Raw genomic sequence first — 22,042 nt, forward strand, 5'->3', positions numbered from 1 at the left:
CTAAACAGGGCAGTTATGAGGATATGGGATTTCGGTGTTCAAGGTGGCCCATTTCCTGCTCTGCCTCAGAAATAGAACATCACAGAGAACAAAAATTAATAGGATCTCTAAACATGCCCTCTTCTAACCTCCTCCTTTTCCAGATCAAGGCAGCCCGGTGAAAAATAAGCTCACAACCTGCCTGAATCTCCCTTTTTCTCTTTTCAGGAGCTTTGATTCAGACAGCTAATACTACAACAGCTAAGTGGTAAAATGGTAAGAGAGAATTCAGGTAAGACCTGAATCCAGATCCAGACTCAGACCCTCACTGGCTACATGGACTTCAGGAAGTCATTTAGCCCCTTTGCCTCAGTTTACCCATTTGTAAAATAAGAACAGTAATAGAACTCCCAAGGTTTTGTGAGGATCAAATGAGATAATATTTTTCAAGAACTTAGCACAGTGCTTGAACATGTATAAGTGCCAGTCATCATCATTATCATCTTCATCTCACACATAGTCAGCCGACCTACTTGTATAACCCAAGGAACCCTGCATATTAGATTCACTGTATCTTTTTAGTATTTATTTGGTGGAACAAGCATTCTTTGAAAGCAGAAACTGTTTTCTTTTCTCCAGTTGTATCCCTAGTACTTAAGTACGTAATTAAATACTTAACAAATGTTTTTTTGCATTCATCCATTTTTTTTTATTCTTTCATTACCTGGCTTATAATCAACTTTCTGGTTGTTCTGATTATTAGTATTATTATTTCTTGTCCTTGAAGCCACTTCTGACTCTTTGTGACCTCATTTGGGGTTTTCTTGGAAACACACCAGAGTGGTTTGCCCTTTCCTTTTCCGGCTCATTCTCCAGAGGAGGAAAATGAGGTAAAAAGGATTAAGTGACTTGCCCAGGGTCACACAGGTAGAAAGCATCTGAAGCTGGATTTCAACACAGATCTTTCTGACTCATCATTCTATCTATGGCACTACCCAATTGCCCAATATTTTCTTAGATTACTCTTGGAACAGTGGATAGGGTAATGGACTTGGACTCAGGCAGACCCAGAGTTCAAGCCCTATCCCAAATACTTTCAGCACCACCCTGGGCAAATCTACATGGGTCTCAGTTTTCTCAACTGCAAAATGAAGACTAAGTAGGTCATATTCAGAGATTTTTAAATTCTTTTTCTCTATGGTCCTATCAGCCTAAACTGATCCTATTCTACTCCTACCCATCGTTCCTGGTTTTGTCTTCTGGGGACAAATAGTACCAATCATCTTCCACAAAACAGCCCTTCAGATATCTAGAGATAACTCTCATGCCCTTCTTTCCACCCCAATACAGTCCCTGTTTCCAGGCTGCACATTTCTAGTCCCCTCACATGGACTCATATGGCATGAGATTGATGCCCTCCTGGTTACCGTCTTATGAATGCTCTCAACTTGTTTATTCCAATCCTCAAGTGTGGTTCTAAACCTGATAGTTGGGCTAGGAAAGAGCGCCCAGGAACTCTCATCTGCCCAGTCCTGGATACCATGACATTCAAGGAAGACCAAGATTAATGGCTTTCATGATCTTTGCATCATATGGAGCTTTGGATTCAGTTCTTTTTCAGGTGGTCTGCTACCAAGTCATGCCTTTCTATTTTGCACCTGGGATATGTGGTATATGGCAAGACTGTACACTTATTCTTCATGAATTTCATCTTATTAGAGTTAACCCTGTGTTCTAGTCGGTCAAGATTTATTTTTGGATATTGTAATCTAAAATGTGCTAGCTTTCTCAAAGCTTTGCATCATCTGCAAATCTGGTAGTTCAATTATACTTTTATACAAGTTATTGACAAAAATTTTAATCCATGGAGGATCAAAAACAAATCCTTGGAGTACTCCAAAGACCATCTTTTTAGTTAATAACAACCATGGCCATTCTACCAGTTCCAAATCTAAATCTTTCGCTCATATCTTTGTCTTCTCCACTAAAATAATGGGATGTTTTGTTAAATGCTTTGCTAAATTCTACCCAAACTCTATTTTTTTTAGCACTTCCCTTCTCTACTAGTCTAATAATTGTGTGAATAGGTTTAATCAGGACATGATATGTCCTACAAATAATACTGACTCTCCTTGATCACTGCTTCCTGCTCCAGATATTCACTAGCCTTCCATTTAATCATTTATTCTGCCAGGAATTTTGCTAGGAGTCAAAGACAAGAATGCATCCCCAGACAAAGCATAAATTATGAGAAAGTCATCAATCTTTCCAAGTACCATGAATGGAGAAAGGATGTTATCAAAAATATTTCCCATATTTCTCAATAAGCTGATAGTTATTTATTTTTCTTGTTGGTGAATTCTCTTATTGAACTTTTTATCCGATGTCTCAACTCAGTAGGGAGATGAAACATGGGTTCTTAAAGGTCCCACTAATGAAGTTTTGGCAGGAGCCACCAAAAACTTCACAATATTGGGATTATTTGTATTGTCCACTAGGTGGTGCAGTGGATAGAACACTGGATCTGGAGTCAGAAAATCATGAAATAGAATCCAGACTTGGATACTTATAGATTGTGTGACTGGCCAACTTAACTTCTGCCTGGCTTAGTTTCCTACCTCCTGGGGACTGTCACAAGGATCAAATGGGATAATAATTGTAAAATGCTTAACAAATTATCTGGTGACAAAAGGGGCGGAGGAGAAAAAGAATCAACAGAAGTTTCATTGGATCCTCCGTATAAAATCAGACATCATTTTATAATTTATAAAATCCAACACTTTCACTTTAGAGAAGAAGGAGCAGGAACCCAGAGAGGAGAAGGTGTAAAAGTATAGGTGACCCACAGGTTACTGCTGGTAAGTATCTGACACAGAATTCAGTCTGAGGTCTTCCTGACTTCTCTGCTGCCTCAGAAAAGCTTTAAATTTAAGAGATAAAGTACAGGTGGACTCTAAAACAAATAATACATCAAATATCTTTTTCTTAAGCTTGGGGTTGTTCATTATTGGGAATTATTGTGAGTATTCAGTAAGACCATATAAAGCATATTAATTAATTTAAAATTGAATAAAGCATATGAATATTAAAGTATTTTGGGAATGTTGCCAATTACTGGGGCAGCATGATGATGAAGTGGATAGAGTTCTAGGCCTTATCTTCCTGAGTTCAAAACTAGCCTCAGATATTAGCTGTGTGATCCTGGGTAAGTCACTTAATCCTATTTACCTCAGTTTCCTCATTTTACAGATAAGGAAATAGGAAATACTCTAGTACTTCTGCCAAGAAAATCCCAAATGGACCTAGAGAGAGTTGAATATGACTGAAAACTAACTTAACAAAATTAATTATTATTACAAAGTATCAATTAATCAACAAACATTTATTAAGTAGGGTAGATTGTGAAGGGCTTTACATGCCCCAAAGAAAAGTTCCTATATGATCTTAGAGATAATAGCAAAACTGGTATCTGCAAAGGGAGAGACACAGTAAAATCTGTGCTCTAGGAAGATCACACTGGGAAGTGTGCAGAAGACTGATCAGGGAAAGGAAAGGTTGGAGACAGGGAGACCCATTGAGAAGCTATCACAATGATTTAGACAAGAAATGGTAAGACAGTGCTGGCAGGATAGTGGAGAGAAGGAAAATGAGATCAATGCTATGGAAGTAAAAATGAGAGAATCTGGCAACAAATAATCAGAGACACTAAATAAACAGGTGTAGAATGCTATTGTTGAACTTAGAAGATTCTCCTCTGACAAATCCTGCTCTATCACCACTTTCCTATACTTTTGCTCCTAAACAACTTAGTGTTTTTGTTTTCACAGACACCCCTCCTTGCTTCACTTCTCCCTATTGTCGGGTCATTAGCATCACTTCAATCATTTTCCTAAGCAATTTAAACAATACGGTGAGCCATGAACCCCACCTAATGCAACGTTTTTATATATGTCTTACATAGAACAGGCACTTATTAAGACTTATTGAATTCAATCAAATAGTAGCTATTAAATGTAAACTTTTTTCGTTTTTATTTTTTAAAATACCTATTTTTGTTTTAAGGAAAGATTCTGGTTATACACAAACACACACATTTGTAATCAACACACACACACACACATATATATGCATATATAAACATATTTATCCACATATTATATATATATATATGTTATATATATATATATATACACACTTAAGTTTAAAACAATATAGATATAAAGAGACATACACATAAATATATGCATAGATATGTGGGTATATATATATGTGTGTATGTGTACCCATATATCTATACATACCTATTTTATATACATAAATATTTGCACATATATGTATGCATACAGGTCTATAAATATTTACATGCTAAATACATACACAGTGCATTTTTATTAAAAATATGACCTGGTACTTAGCAAAATTTCTAACACATAGTAGATGCTTAATGATTGACTGTCTGGTTCCTGCTCCAAGTTAAGACAACATAATTTTTTGTGAAAACTGGTTCAAATAATAGACACAAAGTCTTGAAAGGCAACAACCCATTTCAAGATTGTATAACTTGCCAAGTAGTTCTATGTTAGTGAAACATATGTATAGATACATTATAAGACCCTTTGATCATGGAAAATATATCACAGTAGGATTTTTCAATCTTAGATAACATACACAAGTTTTTCTAATTCTTTAGAATGAAACATTTACTATAAAAACTCCAAAATTAATGCCAAAACCCATTTATTTAAGATAGATCTGTTCTTGTGTACACTTTTACAAACCAACTATCTATTTGAGCTGTCAGACCATTTAGCATTACAGGTTAGAACTAGACAGGAACCTTAAACATTTTCTAGACTATTGTACTAATGAGGTAGCTGTGAGTCAGAGAAATTAAAGAAGTGATGAAGTGACTTGCCCAAGCCCACCCAACTTTTAAGCATCAGAGTTAAGATCTCAATCCAGGCCTGGCTCCAAATCCAGTACTGTTTCTTCAGAACCACATTGCTTAATTTTTGGTTTTTGGTCATTTTTTCTCAGTAGTGCTTGATTCTTGATGACTCTGTTTGGGGTTTTATTGACAGAAATTCACATTTTCTTCTCCAGCTCATCTTGCAGATGAGGAAACTGAGGCAAATATAGTTAAAACTTGCTCAGGGTAACCCAGCCAATAATTATTTCAAGTCACATTTTAACTTAGGTCTTCCTACACCCAAAGGTTTATCCACTGCACTACTCGACTGTCCTCCATACCCTAGAAGCACTCACTCACTAGAGGATCTTGAATAGGTTTAAGAATCGGATACAATATATAATTGGCCCAGTCAGGAATTAAATGATGAAGATTATTAGCTGAAATATTTGTTATGATTCTGAAGTACTTTTAGAAAGCTGAAACAGCAAATAAAGTCACTAGTAAAAGTAAAAATGGTCAAAACTGTTATCGTTTCAAAGATTTCTTGCTAAAAAACAGCATTTAGTTAAAGTCTAGGCCTGTGAACCACATTATTTACTACGCAGAATTGTTTTCATACAGTATTGCTTTGTTGTTGTTGTTAATCAGTGATTCAGAGCCAATTAAGGAATCCTAAACATGCATCCTGGTTCAGTTTAACATAACAAGCTAATATTATTCTTCCTACTTAGTTAGCAATGAACTGCTAGGCAACCTTAACTTGGCATTACACTCTCAAAACTAGGGCAGACATTTACATTTCGACAGTGAACTTTCTTGGGAATCATATGAGAGTTAATTTAGATAATGCAGGAGAATTAATTGATTACCAAAGAATTTAAGGAACAAAAAAATTTTTTTCTGGGAATGAAAAATTATTCAGCTAAGCCTGGCAGAACTGGTGGCAGATTAATTAGTCTGCAGGATAATTTAGACACATATTAACAACTCGGCTTGAAACTCCCCAGTGACTTACAAGATTAAATCCTAAACTGAGTTTCAGCGAAAATGCCTTAGGCAATGTGAAGGGTCTCTATTGTCTCCCTGCCTCCCATACTCACCCCATCAGAAATTCTGATAGGGGACTTGTTATGAGATAGCTTTCCCAGCAATTTACTATAGCAATGGAAACATATCCTGGCCTATGAATCAGAATCAAATATACTTCCTCATCTCTGAATTTTGTTGGACTCTCTGGCTTCCTTCAAGACTAAGCTGAAATGTCCCATTCTACAGGAGGTCTTTCCTGGTCTCACCAGCTGCTAGCCCCTTTTCTGACATCCCATTCCAGCTATCTTTTCTTATATTCACTTATTTACATGAATGTTATCATCCTGCCTCAAATATAAACTCCTTACAGACAGGGAACGTTACCTCGTGTTTCTTCATATTGCCAGTGCTTATTAGCCTATGCCTAGTACATGGTTTAAGAAGTTCATAAATGATGATTGATTGATTGGTTACTACCTATGTGAATTTAGGTATCACTCCATCTTCCCTACCTCAGTTTCATCACTTGTAAAATGAAAGGATTTGGCTTGTCTATCTCCTGCAGTTCCTCACATTTCTAGCTTTATATTACTGAGATTTCATGTATAAAAGTGGTATGGCTAGCTGATTCCCAAAATGTCTCATTGAATTTATTCTAATGTGGCTGGGGGGGGGGGGCGGGGAAGAAACTCACATGAAAATGCTGACAAAAAAGTGTATTTATTTCACCATATTTCCCTTCAAGCATTCAGATTCCAGACAAGCTGATCTATGCCAGTTCCTTAAACTCAGCATCCCATTTCTCAGCATTTCTGAACAGGCAGACCCCCAAGTCTGGCTTTTGTCTTCAACAGTGCTGATTTTTAAAAGCCTAAGCTTCCTTCAAGGTATAGTTTGTATAGCACCTAATATGGAAGTGCCTTATGGTCCCTCCAATTGTTAACTGCTTTCTCTCATCTTAAATCAATTTGCCATTATTTCCCATTTATTATCGGTATTCATCCCTCAGAAGAATGAAGGCCGCTTGAACATAGGGACCGCTTTTCATGTTTTTGTTCAGGGTCTGGCACATGGTAAGTACTTAATAAAAGCTTATTGAATTGAGTTGAATACACAAGTACAGTAAAGTAAGACTAGAAAACAAAGAATGAACAAATGAATCAATGAACGATCATTTATTAAGCACATATTATGTGCCAAGCACTGGGCTAAGAGCTACAGGTAAAATTACAAAAGGATAGACAGTCTCTGATCTCAAGAAATTTATATTACAAGAGTAAGAAGTGGGGATCGTGCATCAGGAATCAGTGGAAAGGGAAAGGCAGTTTAGTCTGGAAAGATACAGGGATGATAAATGAGACCATAGAAGAGTAAAATGGTTTACTACTATTTATATTAGATAAACAGTAACATCGACTTGGGCTGCAAAGTGCTGCCATAATATACAAAATATTGGGACTGGAGTTAAGACTTAGCTTCAGGAGCTCAAATCTGGGCTCAGACACTGGTTAGGTGATCCTGGGTATTCCTATTTGCCTCAGTTTCATTGTCTATAAAATGAGCTAGAGGAGGAAATGACAAACCACTCCAGTGTTTTTGCCAAAGAAAACCTCAAATGGGATCACAAAGAGTCAAAGAAGAGTAAAATGACTAAATAACAGCAAACCCCATCAATTTAGCAGCCTAGGTTCCTCTTACCAAGACTCCAAAAAAGTTTCATCAATCACTTTCACAAAAAATTCTGAGTAAGAAAACCCAAATGTGGTAACTTAGAGACACACTGACAGCTTGGCTAGAAACAATTTTTACAATATATATATATCCTTGGAGGAAAAAAAGAAGCTGGCTTTGTGTGTGTGTGTGTGTGTGTGTGTGTGTGTTTAAATGTAGATCGGGCTGGTAATTTTTTTGTGCTCAGAAATAGTAAGAACTCAAAACAGACAAGCAACAGAAACTAAGCATAACAAATTTAATATTTTATATGCTATCCTATATTATGGCAAGAAAATTTAAATTAAAATGGGGGGAGGATCATGCATCAGGAAGCAAGGGGAACCATATCATATATTAGGGAGCAATGAAATTCAGGTCAGAAAGCAGAGCTTTCAATTTGTAGATCTTTGCTTTTCTGACTATATAATATACCTCATTATGCAATTCACCATCTTCTCTAAGCCAAATGAATTCCAGTTATGCATTGAGAGCCTATATAACCTTACAGGAAGTTTGGGGAAAGGTTTTGGTTCAGGCTGATCAAGATATTTTCAAATGAAAAGAGTAAATGTCAACTTGTTAGTAGAAAGAGTCCTAATTAGTTTGAATCTCATCTCTGAAGCTCATTGCCTATGTGACTTGGGCAAATTGCTCGACTTCCTTGGGCCTCAATTTCCTCAATTATCTTATCAAATCTCTTATCTTTTTACCAAGGCCAAGATGGAGTTCCTATTTCATCATGACTCATTTACTCCTTCAGCAGATAGCTATTGTATGTTAATGAAGAAAAAACAGAAAATTCAACATTGGACCCAGAGTCAAGAAGACAAGTTGGAATCTTGCTTTAGACAGTTACTCATTGTCTGACCCTAGGGAGACCCCTTAACTTCTCCAGGTTTTCTCAATAGTAAAATTTGGATAATAATTGCACTACTCATAGAGACGATCCAAAAAATATTTTTCTAAAGTGCTTTGTAAAGTTTTAAAAGTCTACATATAGGTTTATATCACTCTGATAATACTAGTTCTACTTAATCCATATAAAGCTTTTTTTTAAAAAAAATAATAATTAATTAATTAATTAATTTTGAACCCATGCCAGGGTAATTTTTTACAACATTATTTCTTGCATTCACTTCTGTTCCGATTTTTCCCCTCCCTCCCTCCACCCCTTCCTCAGATGGCAAGCAGTCCTTTACATATTAAAAAGGTTACAGTATATCCTAGATACAATATATGTGTGCAGAAGCAAACAGTTCTCTTGTTGCACAGGGAGAACTGTAATCCATATAAAGCTTAAAAATATCTTTAAACTTCACTAACACTTTTGGGACACCCTACTTAAATTTAGAGATTGTATAAATCATTATGTAGAGGGTTGTTGATGGTAGAAAACCATACCATACTTATTTTGAAATACTAAGGGGCTGACTAAAGAGACAAAAATGCTGATGCTTCCAAATCTTAAGGAAAAAAAAATTAGTGGAAAGCTCAATTCAGCATACCTTGAGCAATCACTATGTATATGATATTTTATTCAGAGTTAAAGAAAATGTAAATACAAATGCATAAAGCTTACCATTTTGTGAAGAAGGAAGCAGAAATACCTGAAATAAATTTTAAGGGGTTCCTAAGGTTATAATAACACTATATACATATATACATACATACGTATATAGTATAATATATATACGTATGTATGTATATATGTATGTATGTATATGCATACAGCTACATATGTGTAACAATATATGTGTATATATATTGTTATATGTTGCTACTTATATTGCTATATATAACCATATGAGTCTATATACATATGCATATTTGTTATATATGTATATTTAATACATAAGTCTATATCTATATATCCATATAAATAGGTAGATAAATAGACATATCAATTCTGAAGGAAGGCACTCTTCTACTATGGCAAAAAGGAAGTTCTTAGTCCTTATTTAAGGTAGTATGGTAAAAAAAAAAAGGTAGTATGCTCAATAGATTTGATCACTAGAATTTATTTCAGAAGGCCTGAGTTCAAAGTCCAGCTCTTAAATTTACTATTGAAAGTGGATTTGAACCCAGGTCTTTGTAGCTCCAAGTCTAATCTTCTCTCCATTATAGGAAGGCAGTGTTTCATTTTTCTCTTTGCATCCCCAGAACTACCACAGAGTAGACCTACAAGGAATGCTCAGCGACTGAAAGACTCATTGTTATTTGCATTCTCAGGACCTAGAACAGCATCTCTTGTACATAAGCAGTATATTAGTACTTTGAAGGGACAAGTGCTAGTTCTCAAGCGAGAAGACCTGATCTGAATCCTAGGATTCAGACCTATATGGATTCACTATAATGACAATTGTTGACAAAATAACAATAGCAGATTATGCAACTCTTCAGGTTTGCAAAGAGCTCAATACAGGATCTCATTTGAACCTCACACTATGACTGCTACCAACCACAACAGATGTGATCTTCCTTTTATAGGTAAGGAAACTGAGGTTTACTCAGGGCTGTATAAGTAGATTGTGGATCAGAGAGAGGAATCAAACCCAGGTCTTTATCATTTAAGGTCTGAGACCTTTTTCTAAGATATACTTTTTCTAGTGACAAGGAACTGGAAATTGAGTGGATGTTCTTCATTTGGAGAATGGCTGAATCGGTTATGGTATATGAATGTAATGGAATATTGTTGTTCTGATTTCAGAAAGACTTGGAAAGAATTATATGAACTGATATTTAGTGTTAAGCAGAACAAAGAGAACATTATACACCGTAGCAAGATTATGTGATGATCAACTGTTCTGGACTTGGCTCTTTTCAAAAATGATGTGATTCAAAGTAATTCCAATAGACTTGTAATAACTATGGAGAGAGAACTCTACATCCAGAAAGATAACTATGGAGACTGAATGTGGATTAAAGCATAGTATTTTCATCTTTTTGTTGTTATTTGTTTGCTTTTTTTTCCTTTCTTGTGTTTTTATTTCTTTTTGATCTGATTTTTTTTATACAACATAACAAATGAGGAACTATGTTTAAAAGAATTACATATGTTTAATCTATATCAAATCACTTGCTGTCTGGGGAAGAGAGGAGGGGAAGAGAAAAAGAAAAATTTGGAACACAAGGTTTTTCAAAGGTGAATGTTGAAAATTATCTTTGAATGTATTTAGAAAAATAAAATGCTATTAAAATACATACTGCTGCTTTCCCACAAAATCTAAAGCTGCAATGATTATTTGGAATAATTTCCCTTCTTTCTTTTACAGAAAAGAAAATGAAGGACAAGAGAGGAAAACTGTTATTGTTTTTGTTATTCAGTCATTTTTCAGTCATGTCCAGGTTTTTATGACTTCAAATGGGGATTCTTGAAAAGTTTGTCATTTTCTTCTCCAACTACTTTTACAGATGAGAAAACTGAGGCAAATAGGGTTAAGTAACTTCCCCAGGATCCCAAAGTCACATGGTCAAAATCAAGGGATTTAAACACAGGTCCTCTGACTCCAATCTAAGGCTCTTTCTATGTATCAAAAAAGGAGACAACCCAAGAGAAGAAGAATTCACTGGATTTACAGTCAGAGGACCTGGATCCCAAGCCCATCTAGGCTACTTATTGTCTGATCCTGAGCAATGCACATAGTCTCTGTTTCCTCATCTATAAAATATGGAGTTCAGAGGAGCCTTTGACACTATGATCTTATGCCTTTGTCTAAAAGGCAGTATGAGATAGGAGACAGATGCCAAAACTCAGAATCTAAAAGATCTGTGTCTTGATTCAAACCCTTCTCAACTATGACGCTAGATAAGACATTTAGCTTCTCATCTATGAAATGGGAACAATTCCATATAAGTTCTCTAAAGAATCAAATGAGTTCAAATATATAAAGCAAATTGCAAACCTTAAAGTGTGTATTAATGTTTAAAATTAATTTTTAAATTAAATTGCCTATTGTTTCAAGCATTTATTCAAATACCAGATATTATTGTTCATTTCAATATTGATGTTGACAAAATCCATATTTCCCACATCAGTATTATTTTAATAATATTGTTAATGTTATCATTGTTAATATGATCTTCAAATAAGACAGTTACACTAGGCATTAAAGTCAAGAAAGGAAGCTCAGAGCACCCTCACCTGACAGCTCACATCCATCCCTGCCTCCAGCAGCACCTGCACCACAGCCTTATGACCGTTTCGTGCAGCGAGGTGCAGAGGTGTGTGTTTACGGGTGTTACAGCTCATGAGGTTGGGATGGGCGCTGATGATCATCTTCACCACTCGCAGCCGACCATAGAGGGCCGCCAGATCCAGGGGGGTTTCCAACTTGCTATTTCGGATAGTGGGATCTGTGAGCTCCTCCAAGAGGACAGCAACGACCTCCGAATGTCCATATTGAGCAGCACAGTGTAACGCCGTTTCGTTTTCATTATTCTGGTTCAAAATGACAGCAAAGGCAAGTGGTGAGTTATTAAAATTTGTCATTAATTTGACTAATATAAAATCCCATCAGATTAAAAAATTAAATGGCTTTTTTCCTCCTTATGCCCTATTCAAGTGGTCTATAGCCTAGAGGGAACAAGAAAAAGACCACTTAATTGTCTAGAAGACTACCATTCATAGGTGTGTTTTTCTCATTACTGAAATAGCTGGAAGACCAAGGAATGAATCCTGGTTCTGCCATTGACTACCTGCCTAACCTTGGACAAATCATTTCATTTCTCTGAACTTATTTACTCCATATAAAAAGAAGGACTGCTCTCCTTGATCTTGTTGCAAGTATATAATTTCCTTTCCCCTATTTCTCATTTTCAAGGATATATATTTCACATTAACATGTAATTCATCCCAGTCACCAATGGGGATTGGGAAGTTTGGAATAGGAAAAAGAGCAAAGTCAAAGTACTTGATTTTAATCCCTTGAGTATGTCACTTAATTCTTCTGGACCTTGATTTCCTCACCTATAAAATGAGGAAATTAGCCAATCTATATCGACTTTGAGCAAGACATTTAAACCCTCTAAATCCCTCTCCTATAAAATAAAGTAATTGGACTAGAAGGACTCCAAGCTGCTTTCTAGTTTTAAATCTAAAGTCCTACAAAGAACCCAGCCAGCCTGGTGTGGATCTCCAATATGTTAGGTCACCAATGGAAACTTTTTCTTTCACTTAATTCGAAGAAAGTTGTGTGCTTGTGTTCTCCCTTCCCATCATGGCAATACACTGCTCTAGTAGAATGTAAGCTTCTAGAAGGCAGTAACTATTTAATTTCTGTTTTGGATCTAACACAGGGTCCTTAGTACATGATAAACTTAGTGCTTATTGAATTGGATATAGTTAAATGCAGTTAAAGTGCTTTCAAAATGGATAAGCTAGTTTTAGATTGACTTGTTGAATTAAGATTTTTTAACATAGCCTGACTTTTATTTAAATTATCTTTATCCTGTGAATTCAACAAGAATTTGTTAAGAGCCTACTTTGTTCAAAGCTTTCCACAGGATGTCAGCATATAAATATAAACCACCTCTCTTCCCTCAAGGAACCAACATTCCCCTCTTTTTATCAATTACTAGATTCATTTTCTAAAATTCTCATTTCATTAGAAGTCTCTGAAAAATAATACTTATTTTCCCTCAAATTACATGTGACATCTAGACTTTCAAAAGAGCAAATGATTTCATGACCTTTATCAGGACACCCACTGGCTATAACAGGGGTGCAATTCTATGGTCACTGCTGTTATACACTTTCATGTCTGGTGATTAGGGAATGATACGAGTGAATAATAACTTCAAATATAAATCTCTACAACCACAAATGTCATCAGACCTGCTTATTTATGATTTACAGCATTTAATTATGACATGTTTAAAAAACAGACTGATCTATTCACCTTTATATTATTTTTCTTTTTAAAATAGGCATATCTTTTCCCTTTCTGCTGAGAAATTCTCAAAATTAACATTCTGGAGTGAGGTGGTCTTCCTTTTTTCCCTCTCACTATGCCCTTCTTCCTCTTCACAATAAGAGGGATTTATTTTTACTCATTTAACCAATATTTATTAATCACCTACTATATGCCAAGGCATTGTGCTAAATTCTGAGAAGACAAAGAGACGAAAAAAATTTTCCTCAAGTTGCTTATTATGTGTGAAAATTTTGAAGAAGAGATCATTTTTTTAAAAAAAATTAATTTTAGGGGAAAACAGATTTGGAGACTTAAACACCCTTAGACATCATCTAGTCCACCCCCATTTTACAGATGAAGAAACTGAGGCTCCAGAGAACTTGACTAAGGTCATTCTAATAGGGAATCCAAGAGCTGAACCATATCAGCTTACTCCATATACACTCTATTCATAGGCTCCACAGGGGATTATCTTTCACATGCTAATATGCATAAGTACCCCTGAGAAAGAAAAATAAGGTAAAAGGAATTAGATTTTTGGTACAAGACAAAACAGATTAGCCTTCTCCTTGCATGACCTCTTGATCAAGTCATTTTAAATGTCTAGGACTCCATTTCCTCATTTGTGAATGGGGAATAAGGTTGGATCCTTCGCTCTCTACTTCTTTCACTTACCTTTCCAACAATAGACAAATCCCTTTATCCTCCTGAGCCACAGCTTTCTCATTTATAAGAAGAGTGGGCTAGAGGGTCTTTCCATCTCTAAAATCCTATAATCCCATGAAAAATCAACAAAATTGAACAACTAAGTGTGGCATGTTTCCATAACATCCAATTGGGACAGACATATTCGCTTATCTACTCTCCCATCCATGGCAAATAGATCCCCACTAATATCCCTTCCTTCTTCAAGTTCTATGATCATATAACTAAGAACAGTCACTGGCTATGAGTATATCATTCATCACAAATCAGGAAACATAGATTTAAATTCTGCCTCTGATAATTATTTCTTGTCACTTAGATTTTCTGAGCTTCAATTTCCACATCTGTATAATGAGACAGTTGGGTCAGGTAACTTCTGAGATCCCTTTCAGCTCTAGATAAATGAACTCACTTGATAGAGCATCATTTACTGTTTATATTAACTGCCAATGAGAAGCATGGCATAGTGAATTGGGGATTAGAGCTAAAGTCAGGAAGAACTGCATTCAAATTCTGCCTCATTTGCTTCCTTGTTGTGTAACTTTTGGCAATTCACTTCCCCTCTTCGGGACTCAGTTCCTTCAGCTGTAAAATGAAACAATTTGTCTATATACATTCTTTTAAATTTTTTTTTCTTTTAAGATTAATTCATTTTTATACATGTAGAATCACATTAAACATATTTCCATATTATTCATGTTGTGAAAGAAGAATCAGAAGAAAAGAAAAAACAAGAAAAAAAACAACAAAAATAATGAAAATAGTATGATTCAATCTGCATTCAAACATGGTTCTTTCTCTAGATGTGAATAATATTTTCCAACATGAGTCTTTTGGAATTGTCTTTGATTGTATCACTGAGAAGAGCTATGTCAATCAAAGTTGGTCATTCACACAACATTTCTGTTACTGTGTAAAATGTTCTCCTGATTCATCTGTACATCTAAACCTTTCCAGGTTTTTCTGAAATCTGCCTGGTCATCATTTGTTATAGAATAATGGCATTCCATTATATTCATATACTACAATTCGTTCAGCCATCACCCAACTGATGAGTATTCCCTCACTTTCCAATTCTTTACCACAACAAAGACAGCTGCTATAAACATTTTTGTACATGTGGGTTCTTTTCCATTTTTATAATTTGTCTGGGATACAAATATAGTAAGGTTTCATTCATTTATTTTACATGCATTTATTATCTATTCCTTTCACTGTCCCAAACGTTCATCATAAAGATGCACTGGCCAAAAATGTACACTCATATTATCACAACCAAAAATATATGTCTGTCTGTGTCTGTGTCTGTGTCTGTCTGTCTGTCTCTCTCTCTCTATATATATATATATATATATATATAATATATATATATATATATATATATATATATATATATATATATATATATATATATAATGAGTCCACTGCCTTTCTGGAGAAAGTGAATATTTTATCTTCAGTCTTCTGAACTTGTGATTTATCATTACATTGATCAGAGTCCTAAGGACTTTCAAAGTCATTACTCTGTTGTTGCCATATGATTTATCAAAATCCCTTCCCATTTTAATTTTTGATTCTAAATCTCTCATTAAAACATTTAAACTATTTAAAATTCCTCCTGTATGTAAATTTCAGTATCTAAATATCCCATCCCTTGTGGGAGAATGGATAATCAGAGCTCAATGGAGAATCGCTAAATCACGGTGTAGAAATTGAAGAGGAAAAAAAAGCAATTGGGGATTTGTGTCAGTAAAGCTTTTCTAAAAATCACAGCTTTCTAAAAGGAGAATGGGCTTTCTGGAATGGGAGAAATTTCCTCATCAATGGAGGTTTTCAAGAAATGATTAGGTGATCTCTTGTGGAATATTTATTGAGATCTGGACCAGACAAGATGGTTCTTTTCTTCTTCAAATTTCATGATTCCATGACACTGTGGTAGCCTCATGATTTAGGAAAGTCTTCCCTTCATGGCCAAACCCCCCACAGCTGGATCTTGAATTCACTTTTGTAAATACTCCAAAGTACCAAAGAGTACTTTTGTCACACTATTTTCTATTTTGTCTTTCCTTGTGCATTATTGATGCCAGATGTAGAACTCACTGGTATCTTCACAACATCTCCCTTACAGGCTCCCTTCAATCTTCTGATTCTATCAGCACCCTCGTTCAGAGCCTCATCACCTCATGCCTTTAAGTGCCTTCTGGTTGGTTTCCTTGTCTCAAGTCTCCCCCCACCCCACTACTGTTCAACTGGCAAATAGATCTCTTTAAAGCACAGTTGTAGTCATGTTACCCATGACTCCATTCAATAAACTCCAATGGCTTCTTATCATGTAAACTCCTCTGTTTGCATTTGACCTGCAAACAACAGCCTGACATCTTATCTCTCCTGTTTTCTTATACCCAATCTATGATCCAATAACCCTGGTCTCCTTGTTCTTCATATAAGACACTCCATCTCTCATTTCCATAAATCTTGGATACTTTCCCTTTTCATCTCTAGTTCTTGGCTTCCGAGGATTCCTTCAAGATCCAGCTGAAGTCCCATCTTCTACAAAAAGCATTTTCTGATTCCCTTACGCTAGTGCATTCTCTCTGACACTATTAATTTATCTTCATATATTTCTTTTGTGCATAACTGTTTAATGTCTCCCCATTTAAACTAGAATCTCCTTGATAATAGGGAACTTTTTTTTAACCTTGGAGCAAAGCTTAGCATGCATTAGATGTTTAATAAATGCCAAAAAAAAAAAAAACACTGTAAAGTTAATATATATTGTCCAAATGATGCACTGTACCTGGATGGGCAGCCTGATGATTTTAACCATCAAATGCTGTATCTGACAGAATAATCATGGATGGATAGTGAAAAAAAGAAGATATCAGGCTAGATTCCACTTTGTAAAACTACTCAACACTTTCTATGTCACCTTACTGCTTAAAACTGCCATAGTCCATGGTATACCAGCATTCTCTCACTATGCAATGGAAAGAGCACAAGTTTAAAGTTAAATCTGCTACTATGGTCATACAGTTACACCCCAAATATTACAAGAATCAGAGAAAAGCACCTATTACTTTAAAGAGATCCTCTAAGAAAAGGACCCTCACGTGCAAAAATGTTTGTAGTAGCTCTTTTTGTAGTGGCAAGGAATTGGAAACTGAGCAGATACTCATCAGTTGGAGAGTAGTTGAATAAGTTATGGTATATGAATGTTATGGCATATTACTTTTCTATAAGAAACAATCAGCAGGATGATTTCAGAGAAGCCTGGAGAGACTTACATGAACTGATGCTGAATGATGTGAGTTGAGCCAGAAAAACATTGTACACGGCAACAAGATTATATGGTGGTCAATTCTGATGGACGTGGCTCTTTTTAACAAAGTGATTCAGGTCAGTTCCCATGGTCTTGTAATGAAGTAAGTCATCTGTACCCAGAGAGAGGACTGTGGGGACTGAGTATGGCTCACAACATAGCATTTTCACTCTTTTTGTTGTTTGCTTGCATTTTGTTTTCTTTCTCATTTTTTTTTCCTTTTTGATCTTAATTTTTTTGTGCAACATGATAATTGTGGAAATAGCATAGAAGAACTGCCCATGTTTAACATATATTAGATTATTTGCTATCTAGGGGAGGAGATTAGGGAGAAAAAAATTGAAACACAAGGTTTTGCAACGGTGAATTTGAAAATTATCTATGTATATGTTTTGAAAATCAAAAGCTTTAATTAAAAAAATAAAATTTCCAAAAAGAAAAAGAGATCCTCCATGAAGGGTTTAGGGGAAAATGTGGACAAAATTGGTACAAGATAAGAAAACATAAAATGGCTTTGACCTATATCAGTTGAGAAAGTACCCTTATTGCTGAAATCTTAGATCCAGCCACCTATGGCAGAATTATAGAACTGACCTTGGCAGCTATCTGGTCTACCCCAAACCTGGAAAAGAATTTTTCTTCCACAAGCAATCATCATAAAGTATTTCCTTGAAGATGTTCAATGAGGAGAAAATCATTCCCTTTCCCAGCAGGAAACAATGCTAGACTAGGTATCAGAAGACCTTGCTTTCAATCTAGGGTCTTCTAAATTAGCATCTATATGACCTTGGCTGTCAACTCTAAGCCTCTTTAAGGTCTCTATTTCTTCATCTACAAGAGAAGGAGGATAGATTGTATGGCCTTTCCTGGTCTCAATATATGATTCTATTACTATGATGGTTAAGAAGTTTTTCCCAATCTAAATAGGCATCTTTGTAACTTCTTTGTTGTAATATTATAACAACTTTGTTGTAACATTATAACAACTTTGTTATAACTTTGTAACAACTTTGTAACTTCTACCCCCTTACTCCTGTTCCTGCCTTCTGGGGTCAAACAAAAACAAAACTAAGCTTTCCTTCTCATGACAACCTTTAAAATATCTGGGAAAGCTATCACATCTCCCCTCAGTCTTTCCTTTCCCAGGCTAAACACACCCAAGGCATTTCATCATCCTTTATCATTTATCTGCATTTCCTGCCCCACCATCATTTTTGAAGGACTCATTACTTGTTTTCTGGGTTGGTAGTGCCAAAGAATTCATCTCCAAATAACCAGTCTCCTAGCGACAAGGCTCTCTATGCTTAGCCAGACTGGTCAACAAACAGCAAACATGTCTTTTCCTAAGATCATACTCAAAAATTCTTCCAGTCGGGGAAAGTCTGCCATAGTTGCCCTCTCCCAGCATAGCCTTTGAGGAGTCAGGGTCACCTCCAAGTCACAATGAGGCATTTGTGGAGGCCTTTGGGTCCCCAGATGAGGTTGGGAAATCATGAATGCCATCCAGATGGTGGGCAAATGACATCATCTTATTTCCTGCTGCTTTGTCACTTGCTCAGAATTTGTAAATTTCCCACAGTTAAGAATCAGCAGGAATTCTATAGAGTTCAAAAACAAGAAAGTGAATCTGAGAGTTTAATTGTAAAGAAAAAAGCACACACACACTCAGGAAACCTTTAGAGGCATAGAGACACTGAAACACTTATGTAAGGGAAAATCTGCCGCCAATGACCCTTCCCAAACTAGCCACCTCCCAATCACATGGAGGTTCCCAGGAACCTGACAAAGAATTGGCAGAAGAAACTTATTCTGGGTCTTCAAATATCTATGAAAACTTCCTGCTGAAATTCATCTTGATTTTTAAAGCTCAGTTCTGCCACACACCTTAACAAGTTTTTCACCTTAAAATGTGCCACGACAGGGAGTTACATCATAAATGACAATGGGAAGCTACTTTTGATCCCAAAAGGGTATCATGAATGCCCCTTTTGAAGACATCCAATGCTGGTATTGGGGCAAAATATGAGCATTTCCTGGGTGAACTTTTTATTTTTATATGTGTAAAGTTTTCCATTATCCTGCTCTAAAAATCCAAATGAGAGTTTAGTGATAAGGGAAGCTTAGAAAGGAAAAAAGACAAAAGGCCTGCTGGGGATGAAGGCAAAGGCTTAATGGGCACTGGGGCTAAGAGACAGGAAAAATGCCCAAGGCAAGCACAGAAAAAATGTCCCCAAATAAATGTTTTAAGACAAGCTCATAGGACCATAAGATAATAGATGAGCACTGAAAGAGGCTTGAGGGAACATTCAGGACAAACTCCATCATTTCACAGATCAGAAAATTGAGCTCCCAGGGAGATTGAGGCATTTGCCCAAAGTCTCATGGGAAATAAGTAGGATCAGAATTTGAATCTGGGTCCTAACTGAACCACACTGAGCTGTTTATCAGTTGAGGTTCAGAGGGAAGATTAAAATGATGGATAAACATAATAGGTCACAGGATTCCATGGGACAGAGAGGGAATGGCACTGGTCCCCACTAGCAGAAAAGCCTAGAATACCCAGAGGAATCTTTGTGTCAGGCTGCTATAATGAGAAAGGGGAGATAAATAAAGGCCCACTTGAGGTACAGTCGCTGGCAGAAAGTTATCTTTATATTTTAATAGCTTATTTCTCAGTTGGGCAGCTAGGCAGTTCTGTGAATAGAACACTGGTCTTGAAGTAACTAAAATGTGAGTTCAAATTCTTCCTCAAACACACAACTAGCTATGTGACTCAGGACAAGTCACATAATCTTTAGGAACCTGTTTTCTCATCTATAAAATAGGGATAATAATACTACCTACCTCACAGAGTTGTAAGAATCAAAGAAATCAATATACAAAATGTTTTTCAAATCTTAAATCCAGTGTCTAGCTGCTGAAGGAGCAGAAATATTGTCAGTGCTGTATAAATTTCACTCTTATCTATCCTTAGTTCCAGCTCTCACAGAAGGTAAGGTCCACTCAATAAGTTCTGAGCAAGAACCAGGGCCAAAAAAAAAAGTTAGTTGGGTTGAATGGCAGAGTGGGGTAGCCTAAAATCCAAGGCTATATTCCTGTTGAAGAATTTTAAAAATCATCCTTAAACAAACCTGAAAAATCCCCTTTCTCATTCAGAACTGTACAAGCATAATTAGTGACATTCTAAATTCAAGCCATTTTCTTATGACATTTAAAATTATTTAAAACCATTTATCTACATACAATTTGTACCACCATCCTCTTTCAAAAAAAAAAATAGAGTGGAGGAACTGTCTCCCTTTTATCTTTGGATCCCCAACTCATTGAACATTGTACTTGATTAACACTTAGAGAATCACACTGAATTGAATTTCACCCATAAAAGTTATAAGTATCTTGTTTCATTTCAACACATTCCCTTTAGTCCCAAAGACAGCCACCTTCCTTTTTTGTTATTTTAGGACCGGGAAACCACACTTTTAAGGCCAACCACCAGATGGCACATCTCTTAATAAACTTTTAACTTTGAGGTTTCTGATGTATGTTTTCATATTCTCTTGAATTACTATGTTAATATATTAAGCTTATGGAGAGAACTAATGGAGCATGGCAGATAGAGACCAGAATTCCAAGTCAAAAAAGACCCGTGTCCTCTCTCTGAGATAAACTGGCCAAGAAGCTTAATCTCTCAGTTGTCCTTAAGCAATTGTCTAAAACTTTTAAGTCACAAAACAGAAGCTAATTTTTACTAGTAGAGGCAGTTTCTCAAGGGAAGTTCCTTATGCCAATTAAATCACACCTCTATTCCAATTTTTTTTAATGATGACAACAGATGATACCATCAATCATTTTTTAAAGTTTCCATTCCTTAGTTTATGAGCATAAAAATATTTTGACCTTTCATTTTTTCACACCTAAAACAAAGGGCCATTTTTTTGTGCCAAAGCCATTCATCAAATCTTCCTCCCCAATTCTTCCCACTGTCAGAGACGCTTTTCTCCACTTCATTGTTCACGGCTCATGTCACTTTTTGGCATTAGGTCGGATGCCCTTCAAATGTCCCCCAAACCCTCGATCCAGGGGGACAACATGTCATTGATGCTCGATTACGCCAGCTTGCCCTATGGTAACCCACTTATACTCAGCTTGGCCGGCCGCCAGCCTACAGCTTTCTGCCATGGATGTAATTCAATTGTGGGGCTTCCTGCTGGTTTTCGAATACAGTTTTATAGAATGGGAACAGTAGGGGGCATGCCGAGCTCAAGATGCTTATCTTCGTTCGGTATTAGTGGACTGCAGTTTACATTGGGGGGCCTGCGATCTTGCTCATTTAGAATCCTAAATGTAGAATTAGTTCATTGATGCTTCCTTTGTGTAGAAAACAGAGCCCAGGTGATACCTTCAACTCTGGCTTGCTTAGATATGAGCCAAATGCTTTAAGATCACACTGTGTCTCTGCATTTAGAGATTTCT

The 22,042-nt window shown here is 36.1% G+C and overlaps 1 protein-coding gene across 1 annotated transcript in view; it reads right to left on the reverse strand.

Moving 5' to 3' along the window:
- The window catches only part of ANKS1B (ankyrin repeat and sterile alpha motif domain containing 1B), a 1,349,660-nt gene that overhangs the window by 1,161,535 nt on the left and 166,083 nt on the right, over nucleotides 1-22,042 (reverse strand). The window contains exon 4 of the mRNA XM_052001623.1: nucleotides 11,775-12,071. Coding sequence (XP_051857583.1) covers nucleotides 11,775-12,071 — 297 coding nt within the window. The remainder of the gene's footprint in view (nucleotides 1-11,774; nucleotides 12,072-22,042) is intronic.

This window comes from Antechinus flavipes, chromosome 5 (genome assembly GCF_016432865.1).
Source record: "Antechinus flavipes isolate AdamAnt ecotype Samford, QLD, Australia chromosome 5, AdamAnt_v2, whole genome shotgun sequence".
Taxonomy (NCBI): Eukaryota; Metazoa; Chordata; class Mammalia; order Dasyuromorphia; family Dasyuridae; genus Antechinus; species Antechinus flavipes.